Source organism: Balaenoptera physalus (assembly GCF_965194825.1).
Source record: "Balaenoptera physalus genome assembly, chromosome: 16".
Classification (NCBI taxonomy): domain Eukaryota; kingdom Metazoa; phylum Chordata; class Mammalia; order Artiodactyla; family Balaenopteridae; genus Balaenoptera; species Balaenoptera physalus.
The window spans coordinates 84,241,455-84,258,969 of record NC_138898.1 but is presented as its reverse complement, the minus strand read 5'-3'; the positions used below and the strand labels follow the sequence as shown (position 1 = coordinate 84,258,969).

The 17,515-nt window shown below is 59.9% G+C and overlaps 1 protein-coding gene and 1 long non-coding RNA gene across 4 annotated transcripts in view; one reads left to right on the top strand and one right to left on the bottom strand.

Moving 5' to 3' along the window:
* SRRM3 (serine/arginine repetitive matrix 3) overlaps nucleotides 1-17,515 on the bottom strand; it is a 54,921-nt gene that overhangs the window by 2,538 nt on the left and 34,868 nt on the right. The window contains 13 exon segments of the mRNA XM_082429578.1: nucleotides 80-112; nucleotides 114-159; nucleotides 545-682; nucleotides 763-987; nucleotides 1,499-1,869; nucleotides 11,439-11,616; nucleotides 11,965-12,069; nucleotides 12,643-12,693; nucleotides 14,563-14,598; nucleotides 14,726-14,788; nucleotides 15,244-15,273; nucleotides 15,761-15,841; nucleotides 15,942-16,070. Coding sequence (XP_082285704.1) covers nucleotides 80-112; nucleotides 114-159; nucleotides 545-682; nucleotides 763-987; nucleotides 1,499-1,869; nucleotides 11,439-11,616; nucleotides 11,965-12,069; nucleotides 12,643-12,693; nucleotides 14,563-14,598; nucleotides 14,726-14,788; nucleotides 15,244-15,273; nucleotides 15,761-15,841; nucleotides 15,942-16,070 — 1,486 coding nt within the window.
* The window catches only part of LOC309645065, a 34,910-nt gene that overhangs the window by 12,678 nt on the left and 4,717 nt on the right, over nucleotides 1-17,515 (top strand). The window lies entirely within an intron of this gene.

Genomic DNA, 17,515 nt, shown 5'->3' with positions numbered 1-17,515 from the left:
AGGGGGCTGGGAAGTGAGCAGAGAGCTTAGTGAGAAAAGGAGAGGCAGACAGACAGCCGGACAGAGCCAGTCAGCTCACATGGACATCTCCCCTGCAGCCTGTGGAGAGGGGGTCCACCCGGCCCCCAGGCTGGCCACAGGCCACTCAGCAGGCTGGACCTTGAGATGAAGGAGAAAAGGACACATCATTGCCAGGAGATGAATGTGGGGAGGGAAGGAGGAGGGAGGGGCTCCGAGAGGGATGGCTGGAATCTTCCAGAGCTGAACTCCTTGCCTGCTGCTGTACCCAGACCCCAGAACCGGGCCCCTCCCCTCCATGGCCCTCAGGACGCTTCCCTTCTGGAGGCCTCCCTCCCCGAAGTGAGCCTGCACCTCTGTCTCTCGGGTCCCAACCCCTCCCCAGCACCTCAGTCCTAGCCTGAGCGCCCTCTTCCCTCTCCCAACCCTCGCCTTGTCTCCTTCGGCGCCCTCCCCTCCCCGCACCAGGTGCGCTAGGTCGAGGACCCCCCAAGGTCCCCGCGGCCCGGCCCCGGCCCCTCCTTACCTGGTGATGCGCCGTGGTTCCATGAAGCTGGGCGAGTCCCGGCGCCGCTTGCGGATGGGCGAGTAGCTGCGGGAGCGGCGCCGGGCGCGGGCGGCCTCGGCCTCGGCGTGCCTCGCGCGGCCCTCGCCGTCCTTGTCCCTGCGGGGCCCGGCCCGAGATGAGCGACGCGGCCCGGCAGCCCCGGCCGGTCCCGCCGCCACCCCTGGGCCCGCACTTACCGGCCCAGGGTTTTCTTGGGCGACGGCGAGCGGCTGGGGCTGCGGGCCCTCTTCTCCGCGGAGCGCGAGCGGGATTTGGAGGGCGAGCGGCTGGAGCTCCACGAGCGAGGGTGCGGGCCCGGGCTGCGCGACGAGCTCTTCCCCTCCGGGCCGCCGTGCCTGCCGTGCGCGCCCGGGGACGGGGAGGTGCTGGCGGGCCGGGCGCGCGGGGGCCGCTCCTTGGCCCTGGAGGAGGGGCACGGCGACGGGGGGGCTCAGCTGGGAGACAGTGGGCCCCGGGCAGGGGAGGAGCGGGGGGTGGGGGGCCCGGTGACAGGGAAGGGCTCACTTAGGGAGAGAGTGGGCGCCCCGGGGGGGAAAGGACTCAGGAGGGGAAGGGGTTCTATGGGGTTAGTGCGGAGGAGGAGGTTGTTGTGTTGGGGGTCGGGGAAAAGTTCCCGGAGGAGGGAAGGGGGCCCTGGTGGGGGGGAGAGGAATCGGTGAGGAAGACGCTGTTCCGTGCTGTCGAGGGAGAGTGATCATGGGGGGGGGGGCGAGTACGGGAGGAGGGCGCTCTGTTGTGGGAGGAGGATCTGGATCTTAGGGCGGGGGGCGGGTGGACAGGTCCGCTGCGGGGAGAGGGGTCGGTGCTGGGGCGCTCAGTGCGCGGGGAGGGGGTATGACTGCGGAGGGGAGAGGGCTCGCGAGGGGCGGGGAGGGGAGCCCGGTGCGGGTCCCAGGGGCCGAGCCCGCTCACCGTTTCCCGTGCCCGCCGTGACCTCGCTCGGAGCCGGGCTCGGGCCCGGGGCCGGGGTCGCCGCCGCCCGAGTCGCTGCTGGAGCGGGCCCTGCTGAGCGAGCGCGACGAGCCCCGGGGCGGCGCGGGCCGGGCACGCCGGCGGCCCCTGCGGCGGGGCGCGGACGCCGAGGACCGCGAGCGCCGCCGCCTCCGCCTCCGCCGCCGCCGCCGCCGCCGCCGCCGCCTGGCCGCCCCGCCGGCCGCGCGGCCTCCTCTGCCCTGCAATGACGGCGCCGAGCGCGGGCTCGGGCTCTCCTTCCCACGCGCGGGCGGCGTGGCTACGCCGGCCTCCGCCTGGTCGCGGGCCCTGGGCGAGGGCGAGCTGGGCTTCTGACGGGGAGAGAGGCAGAGAGGGCACGTAGGGGGTGGAGAGGGGACGGAGAGGGCGACAGAGGCGGGCAGAGACGGAGAGACAGAGGAGACGGAGAATCCAGAGGGGAAGAGGCAGAGGCAGAGCCGAGAGGAAAGAGACGGGGAGAGGTTAGAGAAGCAGAGAGACAGAGCGGAGACAGGAAAGGAGGAGAGACAGAGAGAGAGGACAGATCCAGAGAAGGAGCGAGAGGCCGAGGGGGAGAGAGCGGGCGGGCGGGGTGGGGGGAGAGAAGGAGAGGGGGCTTTCACCGGGCCCAGGCCGGGGGCTGCCAGTCCCGGAGCATCGCACACACGGTTCCCCGCGCCTGCCCTGCCTCTGCCTCTCCTGAGTGTCCACCTTCTGGCCTCAACAGTGCAGCTCATGCAAGGTTCTCGGCATGCAAAACACAAGAGGGACGGAGCGGTGGGGGGGGGGGTGGGCTGTCAGGGAGGGGGAATCCAGGACGGGCACGGGGGCTGGCATTGCGCCCCCCCTCGACGGGACGGAGGATCCCGGCAGAGAGAAGAGAGAGGGCGGGCACCCGGAGGCCGGGCCAGGGCCAGCCCACCAGGCCAGGCCGCCCAGCGCTTGGGGGTGGGTGAGGGGATGGAGGGGGCACACGGCACACAGATGGGGGTGGGGGCGAGGCGGGACAACTGAACTCAAAACTGAACCGAAGAAAGGGAGGAAAAACGAAATAAAAAACAAAATCCACAAATGTCATTAGATACCGAAATCAAAAACAATGTCTGAACTCCTGGGGAACTGACAATTTTCTGTTAACATTTTTTCTTTCTTTGTTTTCCGGCCCTGCAGAGATCTGTGGAGCTGTCAGTAGCACCCGACTGTCTTTCTGTTTCTCTCTTTTCTTTTTCTTTCTTTTTCTTTTTCTTTTTTTTTTAAGTTCTGAATTTTTAAGTCCCTCTTGGTTAACGTCCACTTACCAATAAAGTGGCACTTCCTCCTTTAGTAGGTAAGATGTGTAAGAGAAGGGAAAAGTGTGGTAGCGTAAGTTCATCATTAGATTCACAAAAATGCAAGAGAGATAGAGAGAGAGAGAGAAAAACGCAACCACCCCATTCTAGGCCGAGAGGAGGCCATGCCACCTCTGGAGGAAGGATTAGCAGTGCCCGGCTCCTCGGGCCTGAGCAGGCACCTCTTGGGTGACCACTGGATAGAGATGTCGAATGTTTTTCCGAAAGTGGAGTCAGGACACAAGCATCGGGCTACAGAAAACCAGAAAGGGCACCTGGTACCGTCAAAAGGGCCCTGGCTGGGAAGCAGGGGTCTGAGAGTCTGCCACAATCTCACTGAGTGACCCTGGCCAAGTCACTTCCCTAGTCTGGGCCTTAGTTTCCCCATCCACAAAATGAGACAGTCAGGGTCAGGCTTTGCTTCTGGATGTCCCTTCCAGAGCAAATATTCCAGGATTCCCTGACCACCCTCTCCATCCCCCTCCCTCCACAGAACTGACCCTTCCTCCTGTCCTTGGGCTTCCATCCAGTAACAGTTGACTGCACTTGTCTGTCTGTAAGTCTGTCCCCCATCCCTCCCCACCCCCCAATCACCAGCACCAACTTGACTTTGAGCACCTCCAGGGCCAATGTGGTGTTGGATTCAGCTTTGTAACCTCAGTTTTTATCACAGAACTTGGCATCTAGTAGGGCCTCAGTGCGGTTTGCTGAGGAAGGAAGAAATGCCCTTACAAGGGCCAGGGCCAAACCAGGGAGTCCTAGGAAAGGGGCAGGGTCTGGGTCAAGCTCTTTTGGCAGCCTTTTTGGAGGAGAGAGCAAAACCAGCTGCCACGCCTCAGGGCACCTTGCTGCCAGGGACTGGAAAGAGTGTGGCTTCCTTGGCATGGCCCTGGGTGCTTCCTGGAGGGGGTGGGGGTGTGGCGTTAAGACCTCTCTGTGCTAAGCCTGAATCCCTAGACGAAGAAGTCAGCTCCCTCCGCGGCAGGGCACACCTAGCTCTCGATTGGTGGCTGCAGCAGCCAATGAACACCAGCCATAGCAGGGAGAGCAGCTGTCCAGAGCCAAATGGGCCATGAAGACCTGGGAGAGCCTTCTGTATAGGGCAGGGGCAGAGGGAGACACAGGCAGGCAGAATGGATATCACTGGGTACCGAGGTGCCCCTTGAGTCCTCTGACTTTCCTGATTACCAGCTCACCTCTGCTAGGAGAGATGGACGCTGGGCTGTTCCGCCATGGCCCCTCTGAAATGGCAATCCATTCTCAGTAGACCAGGAGACACTTGTCCTCCCTAACACATAACCCCCTCCACCCCAGCAGGCGGCCAGTGCCTCACAGCGCCCAAGTCCCCAGAACTAGGTTCTGTCATCCAGCATCCTTTTCCCTCCAGAGGAGGCAAATGAGAAAGAAGTCTCCAGGATCCTAAGCACTGAGATCCAAGCCCCTGGGCCAGACTCCTTGTGCTGAGCCGGGTGCTTCCTGCCTAGCATGTCTTGAAGTGCAAGCTCTTCCCCACTTCCCTCTCACCTCCTTCAAGCCAAATGGCTGCTAGAGCCCCAGATGATAGTAATTGGCAAAGTGGACCACCCTGGGATTAGCTCTGATATGAGTTTGCTGTGAAACCTTAAGGAAGTGACCAACTCTGGGAAGCTCAGTTTCCCCACTGGTAAAGTGGGGGATAGCTGGGTCTCTGCTAGGTGGGCCTGTATAGGGGCTGAGAGGTTCGTTTCAGAGAACAACTCTTACTCATGGTCCCCTTACAGATGAATAGGGTCAGAGCAAGGCAGGAAGGCCTGGGGCCCCATGGGTATCTCCCAAGTGCCAGGATGGAGGAGGATGGGAGGATGGCTATGCCGGGTAGGGTGGCAGATAGCACCTCCCTGGGGAGACTTCTAGAGCCAATCTCACCCTTATCCACACATCCCTCCAGAAGCCCTGGAGAAAGAGTCGCTGTGATCCTGCCAGAGGGTGAGCCTCTTCCCCAGCTTGGGTCTCATTCTTCCCAGGAATTGAGGGAGATCCAAGTCCAGACACCATGGAACTTCATGGACGGACAGGCCTGTGGTGGCCAGGGACCCCCAAACATCCCCAGAAGCCTGCTCTTTGTGACTCTTGTCCCTCTTGCCTCTTTCCCCTGGATAATGCCTATCACCCCCCTACCCTAGCAAGAGGTCACCACCTCCAGGAAGCCTCTCCTGATCCTCACCCTGAGTCGGGTGCTCTCTTCTATGATCCCACAGACCCTTGTTCCTTCCCTTAGTATGGACTGTGCCATATGGTTCCTTCCCTTAGTATGGACTGTGCCCTGTGCCAGGGCTGGGGCTACCGTGACCAGCAGGAGCTCCCCATCCATGGTTCAGCTCTTCCCTCTCATCGTTCTGAGTGATCTTCATCAGTCCTCCAGCCTGACAGGCGGGGGCTGTGAACCCAGGTCTGCCTGCCTCTCCCCTGGCATGGACACCAAGATGGGGCCTGGTACGGAGGAGTGCCAGCATGTGCTGGCCTAGTGTGTGCATGTATGAATGAATGAGTGAGTGAGTGAATGAAGGACCTCGCCTGCCTCTGAGCCCTGCTCCCAGGAGCCCCTCTGCTCCTTGGTACCACCTGCTACCTGACATCTTCTGCTTATGTAAGACATTTTCGAGGGGAAAGATAAGAGTAGCAAGGGACAAGGTGCTTGCCCAGTCCTGGTATCCTTAAGGACAAGAACAAGTGAGCATCTGGAACAGCTACGCCCTCTAACTCAGCACCTGAAAATCCTATTTTGGGGGCCCTGGTCACATCAGGTACTCCTTGAATGTGAGGCCTCCACTCCCGCATCAGGCTGGGACGGAGTCTCCTCCCTCAGACCGGCAGCACTTTCTCCCTCCCTGAACAATTTCCTTGTCTGCCCTCCAGCACCACCCAGGGATGAGGGATACTCTGGTGGGTGAGCTCCCCAGGACCTGCCCCTGGGACCAGCATGGGGGGAGGAGAGCATGAATAGCCAGGCTTTCTCTTTTCAAAGCTGAGGATGGAGGCCCACTGAGGCCTCACGAGGGCTGGGGTGTCAAACTTCTGCAGCGGCTCCCAGGTGGGACAGGAAACAGTTTAAAGGGCAAGTATGGGGAGATGGGGTCCCTGAGGACCTACTCCTGATGTGTATCCTCAGTGTGGCTGGATGAGCTCTGGGCTGGGGGTCACAAGTCTCAGGATCTAGGCCTGGTTCTCCATCAACATCTCGAGGGACCCTGGCCCCTACTGACTGTCCCTTCTGGACCATCTGCACCGAGGGACCCCATTTAGCCCACATTTGGAAGAGGGAAGGATGCTGGGGGACTGAGGGGGCCCCTGACTGGGCTGGGTTGTGGTCCAGGCACGGGGTGGGAGAGCTGAGTATCCCCTCCATCTCTCAAATTGCCCCCACAGAGACTTCGCTAAGTAGGTCATCTACATCCGGTAGCTGTTCCTGGCCAGCTCACGTCACCCCTGAAGTTCAACTACCATGACGCCCAAAAGATGGAGCGGTGGGGTTCAGTCCTGGTGCCAGCTGCTGCACCTGCCACCAGGGCAGGACCGTGGGAGCCCAGCAGGCCCTGGAGAGTGGGACAGAGCTCTTTCCTCAGGCCTGACCTCAGCCAGAACTTCTTCCAAGATCTGGAGGCCAAGAGGCCCAGCACAGGCCCTTGCACCATTGCTTATTGCCCAAGGTGGCCCCGGGGACCGGCAGGCGTGAGGGTGAGGGGCTTAGCAGCTACTCCAGAAGACAGAAATCAAATTGGCTTCACCGCAGCATACAGTTCAGGAAGGGAACACAAACTCGGAATGCTAAACCACACAGAAATGCATTCGGACAACAAAATGAGAAAGAGAGGGCGTGAGGGAGGCTTGGGGGATGGGGGCGGGGATGGAGAGGAAGAAGAAGGAGAAGGGGAAGGTGGGAAAGGGGGGAAGAATGAACCAGAAAAGTTGTCAGGAAAAGTCAAGAAAACTAAACGACAAACCAGGAAACACAGCTTTGTAGCTCATTTGGAGAAAATGCAAGTTACAAATGAGTAGTCTTTAAAATAAAGAAAGAAAAAGGGAGGGGGAGAAAACCAACCAGAGCGAGATTGAGAGATTGAGAAAGAAAGAAAACCACATTCAAACCAAGCAGAGTGGCGGGGCTTATCTGGAGATGGGAGCGGCGCACAGCGGAGCCGGGATACCTACCTTCTCAGTGGTCAGGGACGGGAATGCAATAATAAAAAAGAAAAGAAGGTCTCCGCATTGGGAATGCAGAATCGGGGGAAGACAGTGTCTCTAAGCTGCGCTCCCCCTCTGAGTCAGCACAGGGCAGCCATGCGGCTTTCGGTCTAGTCCCCGGGATGGGAGGGGGCTCCTGCCCAGCCATTTCTGTTTGCTGCTTTTTTTTTTTTTTAAACCCACAGGCTCCAAGAGCCAACCTTTCCTTAACCTTCAAACAACAGAAAACCTCCAGAGGGCATGCAGGAAGCAGCTGATGGAAACAGAACCACAGCATGGGTGAAGGAGGGGCTGGCAGCAGGGGGAGAGAGGCCCAAGTCAGGGGAGAGAGATGGCCAGGAAGAGACAGAGAGACACGGGGAGAGAGAGAGACAGACGACAGAGAAACAGAGGCAGAAGGAAACAAAGAGAGAGGCAGGAAGACAGAGGGGAAGGTGGACCCAGACAGAAGAGAGAAAAGCTGTTTAAACAAGGGCAATCAGAGTGGACAGATGGGGTGAAAGGGAATCATGCATTTAAAAGGGAAGGCAACCACAGATTGAATTTGGAGGATTGGCTCAGCCTCAAGTCAACTCCCCTTTCCCCCTGGCTTCAGCATCATTTTAGCAAAATTTATCCCTCCTGTCTTCTGGCTTCATCCTGGAAGAAATGCCAAGATGTCCCTTCCTATCCTGACTGCCCCACCGCAGCCGTGGTCACTGCTCTTTCCTGGGGGTCGAGGGGGGGAGGCTGGGATGAGGCAGGTCAGGGAGAGTCACAGGCACCTCTTCTTGGGGTCATTCTAGGCTCCCCATTAAGTGATGAGATTTGAGCCCAAGGCAGCTGCCAGAGAGAGCCCGGGGGCCTTGCTCGGGAACCTCGTCTGCCATCCTCACCAAACAATGAGGCTTCCTTCAACGCTTCGGATGCTAGGGGCAGGTGCAGCCAAGCAGGTGCAAACCCTGCACAGCCTTTCTGGCCTATGTGCTGGGAGGGCAAAGCTAGCACCAGTCTGTGTTCTTGGGGGTGGGGGGAGGCAGGTGAGACAGGATGGAAGGGCTTGTTCCGTGAGGTCATCTTACTCTTCCGTCCCACGTTGTGTGACTTTGAGCCACTCCCTTTCCTCTCTGTGCCTCACTATTTATTTCCCTACATGTGTGTGAACTGTGAGGGCGCAGGGCTCCCTGGGTCTCTGAGGCAGCAATTGTGTAGAATCGGGAGAGTTGGGAGCATGCCATTGACATCTGGCGGGGTCATCAGGGGGAACCTAGGAGCTGAGACAACCAGCAGCCACCTCCCACGTCCTCCTCCCCTTGCTCAGGGCTCCTGGAGTGTGTTTTCTATTGACAACCCTCCCACATCTTGAGATCTACCTCTAAAAAGCTGTGTGACCTTGAGCTTGTCACTTGACCTCTCTGAGCCACAGACAGCAGTAAGCAGCAGAACCCAGAAATCCCTCTGGGGCTCGGCCCTGGCCTGGGATGGGACATCTAAGAGATGTGTTGGGAGCTAGCACCCCGCTGGCCTCAGTCTCAAGCCCAGGATGGATTTTTTCTCTTGCCCGGGAGTATCTGGCTTTGAAGCCCTCACCTGAGTTAAACTGTATCAGGTGCCTTCAGCTCCCTCCTTTGGGGCCTCCCAAGGATCTGAGGCCTGGCAGGAAGGGGCTGAGCAGCCATCTTATTCTAACTGGAACTGAGGAAGCTCAGGGCTCTGGGAAGCAACCTGGGTGACCTGGGACAAGTCTCTCCCCTTCCCTGGGTCTCCCAGCTTCTCTCCAAGGTTCCTCATAGACTGAGACACAGAAGCACCATCTGCACCACTCTTGTTAATTTAAAGGCTGAAGCAGTCCCAGCTCATGCCCCGGTGTTGAGGAGAGGGCTGGCTGCTGCCGAAGATTTGGCAGGAGCTATTGGTGTGGGAGTCGTGTTTTTAAAGTTATCTTCCCTTTTAAATTCTGATTACAAAGGAAAAAAAATATAGAGAGACATGTATATGACTAATGTTCACTTGAGATTCAAAAACCATCTCTGCATTAGGAGAAGTTCCCACAGTAACACGCACAAAAGCAAAATTCTAGAACAACATAGAAGATAGAAAAAAAAAACAGAGAGATGCTTTGCATTTCTGTACGTTACAAAAGGGAAAAAAAAAGAAAAGAAAAGAAAGAAAAAAAAAAAAGGAAATACAAACAGAAACAAAATAACAGGAAAAGTTACATAAACTTCCCCACCCTCTTCCCTTCCGGCTAAACAAGAAATGGAATCACAATATTACCACGTTTCAAATGGGAGGCTAAAAAAAACAAACAAAAACATAGACGGGGTTAAAAAACGGTGAGCTTTTTCTTTTCCCGTTTGTTTCTCTCTCTCTTTTTCTTTTTTTAATGGTAGCGTCCAAGAATACCACCCCACCCTCCAGTACTTTTTCCCAAAGACATTTTTGGTTAATGGCCAAGTCTGTGACCCCAGCCCCTATCTCACCTCCCTGGAATGAGAACTAGTCTCATTTTGCTCCTCAGAAAGGATCTGCAGGCCAAGAGGGGATCAGGTGAGGGTGAGAGGCCTGGGATGTTCTGAAGTCCCAGACCTCTAAGGGCCCAAAGGGTAGGGAGAGGATTTGGGGAGCATGCTTTGTGAGAAGAGTAACAAAGTGCTGTCTTCTAGAAAACTCCCAGGGCGATGCCCAATTTGGTCCCATTTTTTGGGAGGGAGACAAGATGGCTGCCGAGGCTTCCTCCCCGAGGCCGGAAGCTAGGCCGCCTTCCCTGGCTGCTCTCTCCTGCGGTTTACTTAGTCGCTATGCCATTCTGCCTGCGCAGGCCCTGGGCAGAGGCGGGGTTGGGGGGGGGAGGGCCCTGATGGAGAGAACCTGCATTTCTGTGCCTCTCAGAGGATGTGGAGTTCCCACGAGAAGGTGTTTGGGGCATTGTGCTCTTCCGGCTCTGTGCCCATGGGGTTGGGGTTGGGGACGATGTCTTCTAGGTTTGCCCAGATTGGGCATCATCTCTGTGGCCTGTGGCACCAGCCCCTGTCCGGGCCGCCCTCAGCTACCTCTGTGAGCCCTCTCCCACTCCCAAGACAGGGCCAGGGGTATGGGAAGGATCCTCCCCATGTGGCCCAACGAGGTCCCTTGGAGCGCAGGTGCCTGGCGCGCTGTCCAGGTGGGGCAGTCTCAAGACAGGTAATGTCGTTAAACAAAAATTGATCTTGAGACTCAGAGCTTTTTGTCAGCTGCCCTTGACTTTCCTCCCTGAGGCCTTGAGAGTTAGGGTGTTTGAGAAAAGAAAGGGAGTGAAAGGAAACAGCCAGAAATCAAAATGAAACTGACCAACACGTACATGTTTGCTGCTGAGACCTGAGGTCTGGGGAGGGGCAGACTCCCCCTTTCTGCTGAGGCTCCTGGGGCAGCCTGGAGGTCTGGGGGGGACCTGCAGGCCTGCTCACTCCCATTCCCCTGTGCCCATCCAGTGCCCCTGCCAGCACTGCAGTCCCCTCTCCCTGAGGGGACTCTACCCTGGACTCTAAGACTGACAGACAAAAGGGGATGTGGGCCTCCCCCGCCTCCCACCCTGGCCCAGCTCATCTACCTGGGAAAGGCTCTGCCAGCTCCTACCTTCACCACACCTGCCTGTGGCTCGCCAGGAGTTTGTTCGCCTCCTGGGGCGGGGGTGGGGTGGGGACAGTATCTCTGAGGCAGCAGCGAGCGCGCTGGGAGATGCCTCAGGAAGGATGGGCCATGGGAAGTGGAGCCCACGGGTTTGAGACACCTGTCCAAGTGTGGCAGTGCCCGGGAAAGGACAGATTTTCCTTGGAGCAGGGACTTTAGAAATGCAGCTCTGTGGCAGCAAGGGGACTGAGATGGGGGAGGGATCTGGGAGGGGGAGAGGGGCTATGAGGGGCTTGAGGGAGGACGGGCTTTCCAGGGGGGTAAAGGACTTTGTGGGGAGAGGGAGGCTCAGGGCCCAAGTGATGCCCCGGGGAGGTCCTGACTCTTGAATCCTGTTCCCGATTGCGACCCCTACCAATGTCCATGCTCCTGCCCACCCCAATATGCCTGGGGGAAGGGAGGCGGGAGGCCTTGTTTCCTTTCCAGCTCTTTACCCGACTGGCTGAGCGCCCCTGTGGTCAACCTTCTCTGGCCTTCAGTTTGCCAAGGTCAAGGGTGCAGGCCCCCCTCACCCTGACAACCAGCATTCCTGGCCGCTCGGGTGCGGGGAGGGCGCCTGGGATGGGGGAGCGGCCGGCCCCGCCCCCGTGACGCACTCACTGGCCCCTGCCCCGCGGCGACCCGGCCCGACCCAGCTCCGCCCCGACCCAGCTCGGCGCAGCACGCGCGGCGCGGGAACCCTCTGCAAAGCCAAGCGTACGTACATCGAGCGAGCTGTGCGCCGAGCCGGGGCGGCCCCCGTGAGCTCCGCTCCGCTGCCTGCTGCCGCCGTTCTGCTGGGGTGACCCCCATCCGCTGCCGCCGGACGGGGAAGGAGACCGGCTCCCGCTGGACCGCTGGCTGCCCGTCTTCCGCCCGTCGTCTCGGTGCTTGGGGCTCAGCCTACATGGGAGGAGCCGGCTTGGGACGCCCCGTGTGCAAGCGGCCGGTGCCAGGCTCGAAAGGCAGCCCTACCTCCACCCCCGTCCCCTCACTGCGCCGGGAAACCCTGGCATGGAGAGAGCAAGGCCCCAGCCCGCACACTGCCTCGGTTTCCATTCAGGGCCTGGGGCGCCCTTGGGCGCGGGCAGCAGCTCAGCCCTGGTAAATTTCTACCCGCTGCTGGGCTGCTGTCTGTCAGCCCCGCTCCCCAGCCCTGGGGATGGGGGAGTGTTTAAACTGCAGGTCCCCTCCCTCCAGCGGAAAGGGAGCTCAGCCCCACCTGAGCGCTCCCAGTGGCCCGCAGCCTACCTGCTGGGTGATCTGGAATCACTGTAATGGGAGGACAGTGAGGGACTGTGGGGGCTGCCGCTGCTGTGGCGATGGGACCTCCGGCCTGGGGACTCTGCATGTGGCCTGGGAAAGAAATCAGGCTGTACTCGAGTTCTGCCCCACATCCCCAGGGGGGATCCCTGTGAAGGCCTGATGGAAGCCTCTGCTGACCTCCCTGCCCCCCGCTGCTGCCCCCATAGTCTCCCCCCCAGCCCCCCACAATAGTCTCTTACAAAAATAGCCTCATACAAAAATAACACAAACCCTGCGAGCTAGTCCATGTGGTCATTTGTCAGAATTAGGAAAAAGGCATCCTTTTCTGTAGACAGTCCCGGCCCCCCAAGACCTCACTCGCCCCTCAGTTGGTGTTCTTGTGACTGGGGTGGGGGGGTGCTGCAGGGGAGTCACAAGGACTGAACTTGAAAGGACCCTGGCCTGGGAGGCCACAGGTCTGGGTTCCACTTCCAGCTCTGCCACCGACTCATGGGGGCTCTTGGCTTCCTCTCTGGGTCTGAATTTTTCCTTCTGGGCAGTGGGGACAACATGAGCTATCTTCAAGGGCCTGATTCTGTGATTGTAGAAGGCCAGGTTTTCTGTGCGGTGTCGGGGAGGGAGGGGAGCGGGCTGAGGGGCTGGAGAGGGGTGGAGGGTACTCACCTCTTCCTTTCTTTGTTCTTTTCTTTTCTTTTGCTCTTGGGGCTTCGAGATCTACAGAAAGCAGAGGCTACCGTGACAGCACAGCCTGAGCCCTGAGCTGGCCGGGGGAGGGCGGGGCCTTCGAGCTCTGGAGCTGGCTGTGTCCAGGTGTGGATCTGAGATGTGTTCCTCTCTCGTACCTGAGACTCCCTGGCTGGCGTGGGCTTGCCCACCCCACCCCACTGCTTTTGTCCCTTTTACTGTGCCAGGCCTTATTCCCTCCTTCTCCTGTAAGTCCTGGCCTGGATCACCTCCTGCCTGGGCCCCAACTGCTGTTCCCTCTGGCAGTGCCATAGGAGATGTGGCTATGGCCCCAGAAGGAGGGGTGACCTGCCCTTTCCTTCTGGCACTGGTCTTGGGATAGGCCCCTCTGATGAGTTGCCACGGTGGGGGTGGCCCCTCCACACCTCATTTGCGTCCCCCGTGCCCCAGGTTCCCTCAGATGGGGCTCTCTAGGGTAGGGTCCAGGCCTCCTGCCTCTCTGTCCCCTCAGACCGTGGCCCAGCCTCGGGCCAGCTCACCAGGGGTTTAGGAAAGAAATGCTTTCCCTTGCACATGATGATCTTCCTGCTTTGGGGTTACTCAAACCCCATCTCATCTCATCCAGCTCTCTGGGGCGAGCCCCACAGCCCAGCTCCTTCTGCCTTTGACAGATGGACTGAGAAGTTTCTGATCAGGCTTCTCAGGTCTCGCCCTGTAGGTCTCTCAGCCTCACCCCCCCTGATGCCACCAGATTCCTGCTCAGTCCCTCTAGTCCTGAACAGATGTCTCCTTCTGACCAAACAATGAGGTGATGCTAAGAAACGCCAGAATGTGTTTCACACAAGAGCAGAGCTGGGTGGGGGGCAGGCCCAGGAGTCCAGAGGTGTGGGTTCTAGAACTCGTGCTGCCTGCTTCGGGCCTCAGTCTCCCCCTCTGGAGCTGGTCTGGCCCTAGCTCACCTCTAGGTCTTTCCCAGGACCGATGGGAGCGGGACAGAGGATCTGTGCAAGCGGTTGGTGACCACTGGGGGGCGGTAGGAGCCCACACTGACCCTGAAGGACCGGAGCGGGGGCACAAGGGGGAGAGACGGGAAATTGGAGGGACAGGAGGAGGTGTTTGTTTAGGCTCCTCCCCCACCTTGCAAGTGGCCGTGGGCAAATTCTCACTGCGGGAATGGGACCGGGGACTCTGCCCCTCCCCAGGGCTGCTGGGGGGGGGGGGGGTCTGGCTCCAGCGCCAACAGTGGGGATGTGACTGCCCCACATCGTCCTTTCCTCCATGCCGAGTTTTCCACTCCTTTCCACACCCCTACCTCTGCCCGGTTCCGGCCTTACACCTCCTCTCCCCTCTGCAATCCATCCTGAGCAAGCCACTGTCCTGCTCGGAGGCCCCTGCTGGCTCCCAGCCCCACCTGAGTGGCGGCTTCATAGCCTGGCAGCCAGGCTTGTTGGGGGCTGATACCTGCCCCCCAGAAACTCCACCTGTAGGCATAGCCCGCTCACTCCGTCTCCTATCCACTGAGCCTTCCTAGCTCAACGTCCTTCTGCCTGTCATGCCCTTTCCCTGCAAGCTTGGGGTCCTGATGCTTCTGCCTTCCCGACTGGCACCTCCACGGCTGCACCCCTTGCACACTGGACCAGTATACTGTGTTGTCTGGGAATTCTTGGGGCCCCCAAGGCAAGGCTGACTCATGGGGCAGGCAAGGGTTGCAGTTGGCCTTCCTCTGCCCCCCAGCCTCCAGTCCCCTGTCTGGCTCTGGGGAGGAGTCCCTGGAGTGGGAAGATGGAGCAGGACGAGACCCTGGCAACACCCCTCCCATCATGGCTTCCTTGGTCCCTGCAGGGGGGCACTGGCCTCTGTCCACATCCTCCTGTCCCGCCTCCAAAGGGCGCCACTCACCTGTGCCGTCTCTTCCTCCGGGACCCAGAATCAGACCTGTAGGGCCATAAAAGTGTTCTCTTGAGCATGCCTGGGGTGGCCTGAGGACAGGGTCTGCACAGCCTTGGTCATGGCAGGGGTGGGGCGGCGGAAGTGAGAGAAGGCCCCCGGGGAGGGAGGGTACCTGTCTCGGCGGTGTTTCTTCACATTCTTCTTCCTCTTGCGCAGGGGTGAGGAGCTCCCACAGCTGCGGACACAGTGGAGGTGGGGGTCTAGTGAACTGGGGCCCTGGGATGAGGGGCGGTGGAAATGGCTGGGGAACCCCGGGTGCCTGGGGCCTCTAAGCTGGAAAGGGGATTCCAGGGCTTGAAGCCAACTGCCATTGTACAGAATGAACCGAGGCCCTGAGGGTCCACAAGGTCCCTAAGGGTAGTTGATGGAGCTGCCTGTGTTGTCCCCTCGTCACCTTTCCAGCCTTCTGGGCATTGTGAGCGAGGACTGTTTCAAACCCAAAGGTTAGAGGCTCCAATGATGGAATTTCTGGCCTCTGTGGGGAAAAGCTGGCATGTTGGCTGTGTCCAGGGTCCAGGCCCTGAGGTGGCAGGTCTCCAGCCTCTAGGGGCTGGCCTTGGACTCTCTCCCACCCACAGACATCCTCTCCAGGCCCAGCCCGTCCATCCCTGACCCGCCTTCATTACTGACCTGCACTCGGAGTCTAGTCTCCTCTTTTTGCTGAGGGCCGGGGGAGAAAGAAGGGGAGACAGACAATTGGGCGGTGTTAGCTGGGGCCCCAGACATTGGCCAGGGCCTCACTTAGCACAGGGGAGAAGGCACATAGAGACGGGGAGCCGCAGATGACACCAGCCAAACCCCTCCTCCCCTGGCCACTCAAGCTGGTGGTGGAGGCAGGAGCCCTGGGGAGGGCGCTGGGGGATGAAGAGCAGGTGGACCGAGGCGGGGGGCTAGGTCAGTGTGTCCAGTTCTGGGGCAGGTGAGTGCCAGTGGTGGGGGTGAGTACTCAGTGGGGAGAGGGGCCTGGTGAAGGGGAGGGGTTCTTGGGGGGGCAGCGCAGTGAAGGGGAGGGATTCAGTAAGGGCAGAGGGATTCAGCGAGGGGCGGGGCCCACAGTGAGGCGTTGGTGCCTTGCCAGCCGAGGGATGGGCACCTGGGGGCCCCACCGTTCTCCTCCCGTCCCCCGCTGGCCGGTGGCAGCTCTCACCGGCTTCTCCGGTGGCCGCCTTTCTTTTTCTTCTTCTTCTTGGGAGGGGGTGACGCCGAGCTGCTGGACCAGTGCTTGGTCCTGGGTGAGAAGGGGCGGGGGGTGGGGGTGGGGCAGAGGTGAGGGGGGAGGGGTGGCCCCATCTGCCCCCCGCCTCCCCCCCGCCGCGGCGGGCGCTGACCTGTACCCCCGGTGCCCCCGGTAGCAGGCGGCCGGGCAGCCGCAGTCCACCGGGCCGTCGTCCTCGTCGAAGGGCGCGTACTCCAGGCCCGGCTCGGTGCCCTCGATCAGCCGCGGGGTCTCCGCCACGCTGCCGGCGACAGGGACGCTCAGCACCCGCCACCGCGGCCCGGCCTTCCGGCGGCCCCTTTCTCCGCGCGGCGCACTGGGGCCTGGCCGGGCGGCAAGGTCGGAATGCGCCGGCACCCGGGTCTGGGGCCCCGACCTTTCGAGGGTCAGGCGGGGATCTGGGGAACCCGACCGGGAGCCTCCCTTACAGGGCCCCAGCCTCAACGATGCTATATTTTGTCCCCATCCTCAACGATGCCATATTTTGCAAAAGAGAAAGAAGAGTACGGAGCCCTGCCCCCTCACTTAGCCCTCCTCCTTCTAAGTTCTCACCCTCTGGGAGCCCCCTCCTCCTTAGTGAGGCCCCTCCCCTCGCCGAGGCCCCTCCCGACACTGATTCTTTGTCCCTCAGTCCCATTCAATGCGCCCCAGTCCCCCCCACTGAGCCCCCTCTTCCCTCGTTGAGCCCCTTTCACTGATCCCTGCAGCCTTAACCCCAGCGTCCTATTTCAGAGCCCCCGTCCCCTCCCCAGCTCCCCTTTTCCCTCACTGAGCCCCGCTTTCTCAGAGAGCCCCTTCCCCCTGTCTTAGCTGCCCCCTCTCTGATATCTGTCCGTCCTTAATCCCGCGGTCCCTGAGCCCCCTCCCCTGCCGGAGTGCCTCCCTCCGGCCCCTGCTGCATCTCTGAAATATTCATAGCCTCTCCTCGCCCTCCTCTCTGCAGCCTCCGGAGGCCTGGCGGCTCTTCTCCCGCTGCCAGGCTGTCATCAATCACTGCCCGGTGGCAGTCGGCACAGGCCTCTGCACTCTGCCCGCCCCCCATGCTCCCCAGCCATCTTGCCGAGCTCTCCGCTTCGCTCAGCAGGGACCGCGTCATCTCGTCCCCGCTACCGGCTGAGGAGCCCCCAGCCATCTTCTGCCACAGATGTTTGCTCCCTGCGGGCACTTGGAAGAGTGGAGATTTTTCCTAAAGGCCGCTGGGCTTAAGGCAAGAGCAGGAACTTTGAAGCTGCAGATGTGCCCTCATTATGTGCTGTCCCTGAGTCACTGTGTGACCCAGTGCCTGTCACGCTCCCTCTCTGAGCCTCTTCTCCAAGATGAGAATGCTAATTACGTCATAGCGTTGTTGGGACAGTTCACTGAGGTCCCAGATGCTGTGTAACTTTGTTTTTTATTGAACACGCCCGGAAATAACCCTGCAAAGGCCCAGCTCCAGGGTGATGCCCCCCCCACCCACATCTTCCATTTTTCATTCCGTGCTGGCTCAGACCGTGCCCCTCCCAGATGGCGGCTCAGCCCTGGTTTCACCGGGCTCATCTTTTTCCTGCCCAGAGCTAGGGAGGCCAGGGCTTGGATGGCAGAGCATTAAGAACGTGACATAAGCTTTGGATTCACACAGACAGGTCTGAATTCAGGCATGACCACGCTCACTGCGCCTCCAGCTCCTTATCTATACAACGAGGAAAA